The sequence below is a fragment of the Sesamum indicum genome, linkage group LG5, assembly GCF_026168435.1.
Source record: "Sesamum indicum cultivar Baizhima isolate 11 linkage group LG5, ASM2616843v1, whole genome shotgun sequence".
Lineage (NCBI taxonomy): Eukaryota > Viridiplantae > Streptophyta > Magnoliopsida > Lamiales > Pedaliaceae > Sesamum > Sesamum indicum.
The window spans coordinates 702989-716980 of record NC_142661.1 but is presented as its reverse complement, the minus strand read 5'-3'; the positions used below and the strand labels follow the sequence as shown (position 1 = coordinate 716980).

General features: G+C 36.5%; 1 protein-coding gene across 1 annotated transcript; it reads left to right on the top strand.

The window, feature by feature from the left end:
• Window positions 1-6920: 6920 nt before the first annotated feature.
• Window positions 6921-13348, top strand: LOC105162908 (eukaryotic translation initiation factor). Its single transcript, XM_011081083.3, has 9 exons — window positions 6921-7351; window positions 8100-8171; window positions 8553-8648; window positions 8910-9134; window positions 10460-10551; window positions 10823-10910; window positions 11049-11399; window positions 11511-11753; window positions 11842-13348. The coding sequence occupies exons 1-9, from the start codon at window positions 7187-7189 to the stop codon at window positions 12892-12894; spliced, it is 2385 nt and encodes a 794-aa protein (XP_011079385.1). The 5' UTR covers window positions 6921-7186; the 3' UTR covers window positions 12895-13348.
• The last annotated feature ends 644 nt before the right edge of the window (window positions 13349-13992 follow it).

Below are 13992 nucleotides of genomic sequence, written 5' to 3'. Positions count from 1 at the left end.
AGGATTGCTTTGTTTGGTTGGATTTAAAATTGCTTATTGATGTCACTTCTAATTATGATACTTTCCTTTTCCTCAATGGAGTTTGATCATATTTTAATTAGTATATGATAAGTATAATATGATTATTATGTGATCGATATATAATTTAAAAAAATAATCAGTAATATGTATATTTTATTATATTTCGTGGCTCATTTTGATTTGACATGCATCAATTTAAGCAAATCTCGAAAAGGACTTGATAGTTGATTGGCATAATTTGTTATATAAACCATAGAACAACTTATTTAAGTTGAATAGTTTGATGATCAATATTGTACGAGTATACATAATTTTTTAAAATTATCTAAAATAAGATATTTTATGATTTTTATTTAATTTGTTTACACAAACAAAATATTTAATAGGGTATTCAAAATGATAGTTTAATGGGTTAATAAGTCTCAAAAATTTCGTCCCTCTAACAAGTTAATCTTTTAGGACAAAGTTGTGCGGCTGGTAAACGAGACTTGAGAATGCATTCCGCTGTGAGGCATTGACCTTGTTGCATGTTGGATCATTTGGTGCTATTCGTGAAATGAAAATGATGTGTACATCCTAAGCCCGTTGTTGGACGGATTGATGTACAGACATTTATCCCACTTTTGTTGCATGTAATGAGCTTGTATGGCATATAAGTATTGAAAATTCTCGCGCTCTAGTGTGATATTTTAGTGCAGTTAAAGCAACGATCACTTTCATAGGAATAGACTTAATTAATTCCATCTCTGATGAGAAGAAACTTGATTTAAGGAAATCATACTTTTGACACCTGTCCTAATAATCGATCAAAGCTGATAATGGAGTATCGTCATCTAATGTAATCCGTGGCATTATTACTTGAATTGTACGAGGTTTGGTAGCTACCTACATGCGAAATATGAATTCATTTATTAGATCCAACGTATAAAAAAGAATTACTGGACTACAATCTTAAAAGTTTATGACTACCACAATAACATTTTCTCTTTCCATTCCAATAATCTCTTTAGATCCTTGAAATATGGTCTTTGATTGATGAAAAACTTCGTACTTTTTCCCCCCTACAATTTATGGGAGCTCTAAATACTTACAATGATTGTCCTCCACTCACCCACTATGTATAGATAATTTGAGCTTCTTGCTATACATTTCTACCAAAAAATCGAAAGGTAGTTACATTTACAGATGCTATAGGGTATTTTGTCAAATTTACTTCAATGGTCTCCAACGCTTTCTAACTAGATATGTTCATATCATCTACAAACAATAGGTGAGATACTTGTGAAGCTGCTCGACAAATTGCAATCCCTTGCTTAGAACCTTTGCCTTCCTCCTGTTGAATTAAGCAAATGAGAACCTCGTGACAGAAGAGAAATAAGTAAGCAAATAAGGAGTCTCCCTGCCCATGTCGTCCCATTTGAGAGCGGAAGAATCCGAGCTATTCTATGTTAATTAAGTATAATCGAGTAACATGCCGCGGATGCAAAAGGCATTACCAAGTTGACAGAACTCTTAGTGCAACCTGATCTAAACAAGGCATGTTCTAAGAAATTCCATTCCACATGACCCTGACCTTTACTTGTATCAGGCTTGAGAGCTATGTGACCAAGCCCGTCAATGGGTAGGGTCTTGCCTTATCCAGGCCCATACCCTAAGAATACCCAATGCAGTACATAATGTATAGGTCCAAACCTAGTGTGTCTCAGACCGAAATCTAATCTGCTAGACTCGGGTTTTTCAAGTTCGGTCCAGAGCTGACCCGTTTTTTTCTTTTTAAAAAAATAGTACTTTACCATATATATCTCTTGGAGACATAAATATTATTTTTCATTTTAATCCATGCACAATCGTTTAGGCAACCTGTGCAATTCAAACAAACTTGTTGAAACATCCCGTTAAAATGTTATAATTCAAATCCCACAAAATTCTCGTCCTATTATTATTTATTACATAAGTATCATGACTTTACACTTTGAAAACAAAAAACGTAGCTGACATAGCTATAACAACAATAGACATCCATAATATGTTTTAAGGGGCCACCAACCCTATTCATTCCATCGCCCATGCAGAACCAGAGACTTAACTAAATAATAATATTTTCAAAAAACAATTAAACTTATGATATCCTTAAAGCAATCCTGGGACAATGTTGTTCTTCAAGTCTGTATTATATAACACTATCATCTTAAAATCAATTGGAAGAAGACTGCAGCTGAGACATAAAGTAAAAAAAAAAAAGTATGTTACTTTTTCAAGGCTAAACAAATAGTTTTCATAAATGATAATAACTCTAGAAACAACGGATAATAGAGTCATCAATGAGGCACAAGTATATGGACCAGCTCAATCTTATCATGAAGAATCTATTGACAAATAAATATTTCATTTTCACATGTGAGTTCTCACATGGTATAAGACATTACAATGACTATTGGATGTTGACTTACCATAGAGTAGGTAAAAGACAACCACTTTGACAATGAAAATTATATTATTTAGATCATAAAAAACGCCACGGAGTTGACAACAGGTATTGGAAAATGTAAATCACTTGTGCACGCACTAATACCATTTGCAAATAAAGCTTGACAACCCAAAAGTACTTATAACCTCATTACTAAGAGTAATAGTTCACCCCCTGAATTCATGTCTGCATTAATAATCAGCAGTATGCATCACTGAGACAAATAAAAGAAAATAATCTCAACTAATAGACATTTTCTTAATTCTTGATCTGTACATTTCCCTTCTTCTACTACTATATGTTCATCATGTCTTGTACTCTTCACTGAAAGGAATTTAATAGGCTTCGATGAATATTTCTAAATGAGGCATGTCAGAAAAAGAAAAAGGAAAAATCTCTTGCTCTACCTGTGAAGCACTAAGCCATACTTATATAGAAATAAGAGACCTGTACAAATAAATTTATACAACAGTATAGGTATTTCCAAATAATATACTTTTTTTGGCTTTTTAATAAGATCAACTACAATATATATGTTAAAACACCATCATAGTGATCCAGGTCATTCAGATGAGGTTAGGTCGTACACCGTGTCCCTTGAAGCTCAGGTCAAATGCAATTCTAAACCACTTGGAGATGCGGATCTTGAGAACAAAGAAAATCGTTAGGCTAGCTAAGAAGTCCCCAGCTAAGACCCTCCAATACTTAAGTCAGTATAATGTGAGGTCGAAAGCGATCTAGAGGTGGTAATATGGTCGAGTAAGCAATCAATGCAACGTATCATAAATGCTTCTGAATAGTGGTATTTATAGGTCCAGACATTCATATACAGTAGGTTCACGTGGCGGTATTTCAGAGAATATCTATTGAAAAATCTAATGATTGATATTTCGGGTCTTAGCTCCGGTTCAAATGGGATGGGTCAGTCCAGCGACCCTGCCGGCAAAAACTACGCGGATCCTATGGCATTTTTTGTTATTTTCTTCTTTGAGAGGGTATTTTTGTCTAATTGCTTGATGAGGAGGTAGTATCCCTATCATTACTCCCCCACTTCTTCTAGTGTTCTTTATTACACTAGGAGAAGCCAAATCGTCCACATGTCGGATCATTGCAGCCCTAGCCATTTATCAGCCTGACATGCCATCATCTTGTTGTCCATGAAAAGACCCGTTTTTTCTCCACCCCTCCTATATATAGGCCCTTATTTGACTCTCTTGACCACCTTTCCTAACTTTGCTTTAGAGCAGACTCCAAAGATCGTATACTCTTCCAACTTTCTCCCTTTCTTCTAGGTACTTATTATGATCCATCCTTATGGTTTCTTCTAGCTTAGAGTCTAGTTCAAGTTCGTCTTCTAGGTCGTACGCGACCTCACCTAGAGGGTTAGTAGGCACCTCTCATGGTCCTAGTTCCACCCTGGGTGCTTCACGATCCCCTTCCCCTCGTCATAGGGTTCTGACCACTAATCAATCAATTGAGTTGGTAGATCCTGATGACATCCCTATCTAAGTCAAATACCAAAATGTGATGTCTAAAAATCCTTGGGCCGAGATCATTAATACTGTCAAAACTCCTATACATCAAACAAAGGAGAAGTATTATCTTCCTCATAACAATGAGGTCCTACTTCCCCGATCTTTTGATAGGGTATATCGTCTCCCTCCAGGGTTTTGCTCTATCTCAATTTTTCTTTTTCCTTTGGCCCGACCTGTAGAAAGTATACTTCGTAGGTTAGGTTTTTGACCCGTGCAATTGCCTCTTAACCCTGTGAGCCATATTTTACTCTTCATCATGATAATGTGACATCTCGACCTTCCCCCCAGCTTTGAGAATTTCTTATCCCTTTATTCTTTCACAACCTCTAAAAGATCAAGAGATAGAGGTTGATTTTATTTAACTGCTTGTAAGGATTGCCGCTATCTAAATGACCTTAAGTCCAATGTAGGCCTATGGAGGGAAAGGTATATATTCATTCGACCTCCTCCCGGAGAAAATTGGCCTTTCCATTGCGATTGGTACATCTCCAAACCCAATCCAAAAACCTATGGGGAGGGGCTAGAAACCATCTCATAAACCATCTTAGCATATATTGGTATAAACCTAAGTCTCTTCTTGTAGAAAGTGTTTCGAAGCTCGTTGGTCTTTCCCTAGGGACACCTCCAACAAGATGCTGGAACTGCGGTGCTGGGGGCTTACCGATGCAATAAATATATCAAACTTCCAATACCACTATAAATAATTCTCGCTAGTGACACTAAAACATTTGCTATGCCTTATCATACTATAAAACTTCCAACACCATTATAAATAACCCCATATATTATTTTTTACACATATTCACTATTCACTGACAATATTACTCTTACTTTATCTCTCTACTAGTACAAGGTTTGGGAAGCAATTGTGTGTCGAGCTTAATTTTTCCTTTAAATTTCTTATGATTCACTACCACATCAAAATAGTAATTTTTTTTCTAGTGTAACTATGATCTAACAAAACAAATACGAAAATAACCATGGTTAATGAATATTTTCTATGACATTTGCTATAGTTAACTATGACTGTTATTTTGGCCTCATTTGTAAATACAATATTTAAGAAGGATAATAGTACTCCCTGCTTCTGAGGTTTTGTGATATTATACATAGACTTCTTGTGGTTTGAAAAATTACATTTAGCACCCCTGAAGTTTGCATCCGTCAACAAATAAATCCTTCTGTTATTCATTAAATTTGCCGATATTAACAAACAAACTAAATAAAAATTGATATTTACTTCGATTGACTTATTACTGACTTATTGCATATCAAATAATTTTTTTGAACTAAAATACCCTTATAATGGTGAATATATACCTCTCACATGTATTAACACGTGAAACATATGAGGATAACTTGGTCATTAAAATATTTATTTGACCTACAATAAATTAGTAGTAAATTAATCAAAATAGATTTTTTCCTAATATTTTTTTTGTTAATAAGGGCAAAATTCAGTTACTTTTTACTAATGAATGACTTATTTGTTAGGAAGAAGCAAATATCAAAGATGGTAGATGTAATTTTTCAAATTATAAAAAATTTACATGTAATTACACTAAATTTTAGACGAGGAAAATAATTAACCTTATTTAATAACCATTGCAAAGACACGATTAATTTGTATTCCTGAAAATTTTTCGGACAAAATGTATAAAACCTTTCTGTGTTTTATCACGTCGGTGAAAGTTTTCTTTCTGTTTTAAAAATAGGCTAACTCCCTCTGTTTTTTAAACGTAGCTCAATCATCCCTTTTCTGTTAAATCTAACTAATAGTGTTATTTTTTTTTAATAAAATGACCGTTCCTTACTAATATATATTATTTCTTATTTTAATGACTGTTGGATCTTCTTTGATCAAATATTGATTGTTAGATCTAATCAATTAATCTTAACCGTTAAATTTTTAAAAAAATGATAGATTCAACAAATTATTTAACTTATATTATACATAAATAATTTAAAATTAATACTATAACTAACTACCCTACCCCAACCCCAACCCCACCCCTTTACCCCCCACTGTCCCCCTTACCCCCACTGCCCCCACCAACATTTTCGCCACGGCGGAAAATTTTTCAAATTGTTAGATCTCTGTAAATAATTTATCAAAATAAGTGAGGTAAGTCTTGTTAGAATCGTTTTGAACAGACGAGTCTGATGATATTGGTATAAGACTGAAATTCGATCGTACGACGACTACTCGACGACAAACATGTTTGACGGTTGTAGCTTGAACCCAATCTTTCTGATTGACAAAAACTCAAATTGAAAGCGTGAAAATGTTCCTTTTGAAGAGATGATTCGAATGGTACCACTGGCAATCGGGAACTCGTCTGGATGGTGCCGGAAACTTAGAGACAAGTTTCCTACGAAAAAGGGGGAAAATCATTCAATTTTTTCTTTTTCTTTTTTATTTTTTAATTACATTAATTAAATATATTTTAATTAATTAAGAATATTTTAAATAATTATAATAATTAAATATTTTAACTAATTAAGAATAATTATAATAATAATTGTTGAATGTATTTTAATATTTTAATTTAAATTATAAAAAATATAAAAAAATGAAGAAAAAAAATATTTTGGTAAAAAACACCTAAAAAAGGTTAAAATCAGTTAAAAAATACTCCACACGCAGGAAGAACGTGTATAATGTGTATTCTATTAATTACTAATGAAATAAGTATTTTTTACTGAGCTGTACAAAATACTGAAAAATTTTAACCTATTTTTAAAATACGGAAGAATTTTATGCACTTTGTCGTAATTTTTCTTAATGCACGGAAATAAATTGATATTCGGAAAAGAACCCCAAAAATCTGGCCCTTAGGCAGAGCGGCCCGCCCCCACCAAATAAGGGTTTTTCTCTCTCTCCATCGCCTCTCAATACATATACATTACATAACCATACCCTCTTTCTTTTCCACCTCCTCTCCTCCTCCCAGTAGAGAGAGGAAAACCAAGCTAATCACTCTCTCTCTCTCTCTCTCTAAAAATCTGCCCTCTTCCTGTCTCCCCTTTCTCTTTCTATATCTACGTATATACATTTTCGCATACGAAATAATAAAATCTATCTATATCGATATAGATCATCTGTTTACCTGAGAAGGCTTTTGGTGGATTGGATTCTGGAGATTTTTTTGATTTGCGAGTTATGCAGTCTGATCAGACGGTTTTGAGCTTGAGACCAGGTGGTGGCACTCGCGGCGGAACCAGAGTATTCGGCCCGCGCTTCGGTCCATCGGCTGCGTCGAATTCTGATCCCTCCGCGTTGCGTCACGATGGCGGTATCGCTGCTTCGGCTCTGCCTCCCTTCAAGGTCGGTTCTTTTTGCAATTTGGTATCAGATCTAGGGTTTTATAATTTGTTATGGACATCTTTTAGAAAGGAATTTGTTTTCATGTTGCGGTGAGTATAATATCGTAACGTTGCTTGTGTTTTGTGTGCTTTGGTGCCTGTTGCATCTGTTAGTCTAGTTTTTATCCAAATCTCTCAGATTGTTTTGTGTACGTTATTTTTGTTTGTGATACCCATTTTTTGGCCTATCAAAACGTTTAGGCAAATTGTTTTGCCGTATTGTGTGGATTTTTGTTATGGTCCATCCAGGTAAGCAATTGATGCTTGTGTTTTGATGTCATCTGTTCATATTATTGCTAAGTTGAATATACTGCTTCTTTGATGCGCTTTTGTTCAATATTGTGTTTGATGCTGCGAATTTGAATATGGAAGATTGTATTTGAACGGATAAATCATTGAATAGTTGATTTAATATTGAATATTATTCAATTAATTTCTTCTACTGCAACTGGTATCAAAGTTGTGGTGTATTTGGTTCTGAAGATCCTTGTTTGAACTCTTCCCAGCTCTTATAGACTTGAACAAAGAGATGTAAGTGTGTTCTGTTTTAGCTGAAAATTTTAAAATCTTTAGGATTATCATTGTTCAAATTATGGGAAGTGAAATGTGAGTTGGTTGACATTCTTATCCAGTTATCCTCATAACAACTTATTTAGTACTAGTTTCTGGTTGCAATACAATTGTTCACACTCTTCTTTAATTTATAACAGACTGGAGAGTCTCGATTTGAGGGTCGTGAGCGGATCCGTTATACTAGAGAATTTCTGCTTCAGCTAAGGGAGGTAAGATGTCTTCTCGGTATACTTCTGCACAAGTAAGGATAGAATAGTTGTGTTGTGGTATTTTTTCTTAAATAAGGTTCATATGTTGATGGATATTGTTAACATCAATTTTGGGGGTTGACATCTCAATGAGTCATTGATAATTTCTCCATCTTGCCATTCCTATTTGGGGATGGAGAAAGTAAGTTATTTTTAGTCAAGGTTGTAGTATCGAGCCGCATCACATATTTCTGCAAACCAGCTACTTCAAATTTCATGTAAAATTCTTTTTCATTTGAAACTGCTTGCATTCGTTTCACTGTTTGAACTGTTGCTGGTGCCCAATGCTGGGTTTTCATGCTGCTTTTATTTCGTTGGTGGTGATTGATATTCTCTTTGTAGGTAGTCAACATCTCGGAGGAGATACTGAAGGTTAAGCAAGAAGTTGAAGGCGAATTTTTTGGTACAGATCCAAGCTGGAACCGTGGAGAAAATAGTGTAAGTTTTACGTTGCATTTAATAATCACTTTACCACTTTGTATGTAGGTGATTTACAAATTTAAAATTTGGTGTTTCGGTTTGATACTACGTTTTCCTCCCCTTTTCATTGAGTGTGTCTCTTGATATATATCTCTATGCAGTTAGTTAAAGCACGTGTGTTTCCATTCATTGTTTTGCTTCGGGCATTTATTATCATTTAGTAGTTTCGCGTGGTTGATTTTAATCATTGATATGTAATAAAGGATGTTCATTTTGTAGCATCCAAGTCAGTCTCAGAGTCGTTATTCTGAGCTGGACAACCGTGACTGGCGTAATCGGTCACCACAGTTGCCTGCTCCTGTAGAAGAGAGATCCTGGGAGGCGAAACGAGAGAGAGACTTTGGTGGCCGGTTTGACCCTAGACAACAAGATGGAAATCAATACAATAAGCAAGATCAGATAAACTCCCAGTTTGCAAGAGCGCAAGTTTCTTCAAACCAAGGGGTATGTTGCTTCTGTGAAGTAAGCTGTATAGGTGTTTTTCCGCATGTGATGTTACCATGCTCATGTATTTTGCTCTAAGCTATTCCTACACCCATTTTTAAGGTCAGGCAACATATAAGCAAACTAATTCTGGAGGTATTCACTAGGCTGGTGTGCTGATTGTCATCATCCTAGACTTATAGAACTGTCCATTTGCGTTCATGAGTTTGATTTGCAATTGACTGTCTTATTCTTTTGCAAGTAGTTTGCGATGGTGATGAATATGGTAGGGTTGTTAAATAAAACTCCTGGGTGGTTTTAGTTTCTTTGATTGCAAACTTTACAAGATTTTCCTGGTCGATCTCTCATACAGCATATGTTTTACTGCTCTTTGTGTCTCTCACACTTCAAGAAGTCCTTTTGTATTTCAGATTATTATTGTTGTTGTTGTTATTGTCGTTTTCATTATTAGTAAACCAGGCAGGGTATCCCTTAGAATTGAATTGCACTTCCTTTTAGGATATCTTTCCTCACAGGCTCAGAATCACGGAACGAGACAGCCTGGATTCCAAACTTATGTTAAATAATTTAAGCATATGACCTAACTATATCGGTCTTTATGGAAACTAACGTAAGCTTTACAGAATCACGGAATGAGACAGCCCAGATTCCAAATTTATGTTAAATAATTTAAGCGTATGACCTAACTATATCAGTTTTTCTAGAAACTAACGTAAGCTTTACTTCTATGCATAAGTGAGGTAGGAGTTTATGTTCAGAGTCTCATTGCAAGAACAAAGACCAACTCAAGCAATTATTAACCTTTTTTTTCCTAGAAAAGGTCCCTGGGGTAGTGGTTGTGATGTATTTCCTAAAAAGCTGAGCAAATATCCTAGATGCCGCCCCCCTTTTATTTTTCTGCCCAGTTTGCTGTTCCTGCTATTATTTTTGAGTGCCATTTTTTTTGTATTGAGTATACAATTCTAGAGAGCCTTTGCTTTTGAGCAGTCATTAGCATCTTTCTATTTGCCAGTTACATTTTTATACTAGATCTATCATTCTATCCTGATTGCAATCTTTCTCAGATTTTACGCGTGTAACTGATGTCTACTCGAATGTGTATGCATGATGGCAGATGGTATTATGAGCCAGCTCTTTTAAAGATAATCTTTGCTAAATCTGATCTAAGTCGAGTTGGTGGTGAACATGAAGAATCTCTAATGTTCTTGCTATGCTGTTCTCATTAATCAAATTAGACTTGTGTTTAGAATGTGCTTTGAGTGATAATTTGTCACCAATGTTGTTTCTAACAATACTGAGCATTTCCTGTATTGGCCATGAAACAGCCTGCACCAACTCTGATCAAGGCTGAGGTACCATGGTCTGCCAGGAGGGGAAATCTTTCTGAAAAGGAGCGTGTTCTGAAAACAGTGAAGGGGTAACTGATCTTACATCTTCTACATTTAATGCAAGCTTTCTTTTCATTCTATGTTTTTTAGCTTATGCTGATTTTAGGAGTTCTCTTCCTTAAACCTGTAAGTAACATGCAACCAATGCTATGCTCTTGCCCCAATTTGTGAGTTCTTTAAAGCTTTTGCTTTATAGACAGAGTGAGGTGATTTTTTATGACTAGCTGATAATTTTTTCTAAACTGTCAATGGATTTTGACAAATAATTTTGTCAACTAAGAGGTTATATGTTTCTTGCAGCATACTGAACAAGCTGACTCCTGAAAAATTTGATCTTTTGAAGGGTCAATTGATTGACTCTGGAATAACAACAGCTGATATTTTGAAGGTACTACATGCCATGAAATGAATACTAGATTGGGCTTGTCTGTTTCTTCTTTTGTCCTGTTGATCTATTTGCACCCTAATTAATTTGTCTCTTATGTTTCTGTCTCTGGAGCTTATGTTGTCTTTCCTTCATTAACAGGGAGTTATCTCCTTGATATTTGAAAAGGCCGTGTTAGAGCCAACATTTTGCCCCATGTATGCGTTGCTCTGTTCAGATCTTAATGAAAAGCTCCCTCCATTCCCATCTGACGAGCCTGGTGGTAAAGAAATTACATTTAAGAGAGTTCTATTGAACAACTGCCAGGAGGCATTTGAAGGTGCTGATAAATTGAGAGAAGAGGTTAGGCAGATGACTGCTCCTGAGCAGGAACTTGAACGAAGGGATAAAGAGAGGTTAATCAAACTCCGCACACTTGGAAACATCCGACTAATTGGTGAACTTTTGAAGCAGAAGATGGTTCCAGAGAAAATTGTTCACCACATTGTTCAGGTTCTTTTCTCTTTCAATCTCATGTGGTGTGTATATTTTGTAAATGTACTAACTTTTCTTTTTTGTCTTTATTATTTGCAATATGGTCTAATAGCATGGATTTTCGAACAGGAACTCCTGGGACCTGATACCAAGAGTTGTCCAGAAGAAGAGAATGTTGAGGCCATATGTCAGTTCTTCAACACCATTGGAAAACAGCTTGATGAGAACCAAAAATCAAAGCGTATCAATGATTTGTATTTCAGTCGCTTGAAAGAACTGTCCACCAACCCTCAGCTGGTTTCACGATTGAGGTTTATGGTTCGTGATGTTTTGGATCTGCGTGCCAACAATTGGGTCCCAAGGCGGGAAGAGGTGATTTTCTTAGCTTATTTATTGCCTGTCTTCATGTTGATTTCTTCCCCAAGTATGTCTTATGTGGTTTTCTATTCTGAGTTACCAGGTGAAAGCAAAAAAAATTACCGAGATCCACTCGGAAGCCGAGAAAAATCTGGGGTTGCGTCCAGGTACTACTGCCAGCATTAGAAATAGTCGTGCTATTGCTTCTGGGGCTCAAGGGAGTATTAGTCCAGGTGGCTTCCCAATGAATCGCCCTGGTTCAGGTGGGATGATGCCTGGGATGCCAGGAACAAGGAAGATGCCTGGGATGCCTGGAATGGATGGTGACAGTTGGGAAGTTCCCAGATCTCGATCTATGCCAAGAGGCGATGGTTCAGCCACTCAGACCCCTGTCCGTGTTCAGCAGCCACTGATAGGGAAGTCTCCAGCAGTGAACCAGCGACTCCTACCTCAAGGTAGCGCAGGTCTCATGGGTGCCAAAACTAGTGCCCTTGTGCAAGGCAGCACTGCCCCTCCTGCTCGCCCAATTAACTTTGGATCATATGTTCCAGAAACCGGAACTGGAGTATCTGTTTCATCTAGACAGGCTCCAACTGTATCCATGGCTCCGGTTGCTGACAAACCATTGGCTCCGTCTGCAAAATTGAACCCCGATGAGCTCAAGAGAAAGACAATTTCACTTTTGGAGGAATACTTCAGTGTCAGACTTTTGGATGAGGCATCACAATGTGTTGAAGAATTGAAGTCCCCTGCTTACCATCCTGAACTTGTCAAAGAGGCCATTTCACTTGGCTTGGATAAAAGCCCACCTTGTGTCGAACCAGTTGCAAAACTTCTAGAGCATTTGTTTGCCCAGAAGCTTCTTAGTGAAAAGGACATTGGCACCGGATGTCTCCTCTATGCCGCATTACTGGAAGATCTTGCCATTGATTTACCGAAAGCACCAGCTAATTTTGGCGAGATCATTGGAAAACTTGTGTTGGCCAAAGGATTGGACTTCAAGGTTGTGAGGGAGATCCTGGAAAAGGTGGGTGACGACTATTTCCAGAATGCTGTATTCAGTTCTGCAATGAAGATTATTAGCTCTGCCCCAGGTGGGAAGGCTGTGTTGGATTCTCAGGCGTCTGATATTGCGGCATGCGAGAGCCTATTTTAGAAGACACTTCTCGTTTCAGGAGCAACATGTAACCTCAAAACAGACGAAATGTGCGCTTTCTAACCTTGGCCAGGTGCTTCTAATTACGCTATCCAAACCGAGCAGTCCGCAGCCCTATCCAGGATATAACATGGAGGTGGAACTGTGAAGAACAGGTGATGTTGGTGGGCTGTGTATTTTCCTTGAGGTGTCATACTAGTGTGTGTTCAATAGAGAGGAAAAAGAAATATAATATAAAGATTTTGGATCTCTGGTGCTGGCTTATCAAAGGCCATGGTTGCTTGAGAATGAAAAGGGCCCTGTAACGGTCCCCTTGTTTTTGTATTTCATTAGTTTTAAATTTATTTATTTTGTTGACTTGTTAAATTTTGCTTAAATTTGTGAGATCCTAATCCTTTGTTGCACATTTTAAAAGAAAAGTGATGATATATATATATATATATCGTTTTCCTCACTTTTTTTAAGACCCATATTATTTGCTTTTTTTGAAACGAAATATATTTGTGGTTCTTTCCTCCCATAAGGAGTGTAAACTTGATTCAAGTTGCTTGCGTTTACGCTTGGCTCTGTACAGAATCTTGAAATTGACTTCATTTTCATGTAAAATATCATGGTATCATTTGGTTACTGTTTTTGTGATCCATTTGGATAATATTATTATTGGTAATGAGCAATCAGCTATTTTGAGCAACAAGAGACGGCTTTCAGTCGTTTCTCAATGATGTTTCGTTACAGATAGAAGAAGGATTGCATTGTAGACATTTTAAAATGAGTTCCATTGTAATCATAGCTGTCATTATTGTGAACAATGTTTCTCAACGTAAAGCTCTTCATAATCTTTTGATAATAAATGTCTGGTGTTATGTTCCAATTTGTGGAAGAAATTGGTGGTCTCTTCTTCTACTTATCTGTGTTGCTATTTGTAACAAAGTGTTTCTGTACTCGTATCTCTGCCTGTGTGTGTGTGTGGTGGGTCTCTCCTGATATAATCTTTATATATTTTGTGTTAGACTTGGAGCTCCACCCAAGAATGAGACCATCCAATTGTTAAGGTTTTACCTGAGCTTTAGACCAGAAGAGGGATTAGGGTCTTCCAGT

Bases quoted from the DNA above. Each gene is read 5' to 3' on its own strand.
- LOC105162908 (XM_011081083.3), top strand. From the start codon at position 7,187: ATGCAGTCTGATCAGACGGTTTTGAGCTTGAGACCAGGTGGTGGCACT. The intron at 8,649-8,909 runs GTAAGTTTTACG...TTCATTTTGTAG, and splicing joins GGAACCGTGGAGAAAATAGT to CATCCAAGTCAGTCTCAGAG. The intron at 9,135-10,459 runs GTATGTTGCTTC...GCCATGAAACAG, and splicing joins AAGTTTCTTCAAACCAAGGG to CCTGCACCAACTCTGATCAA.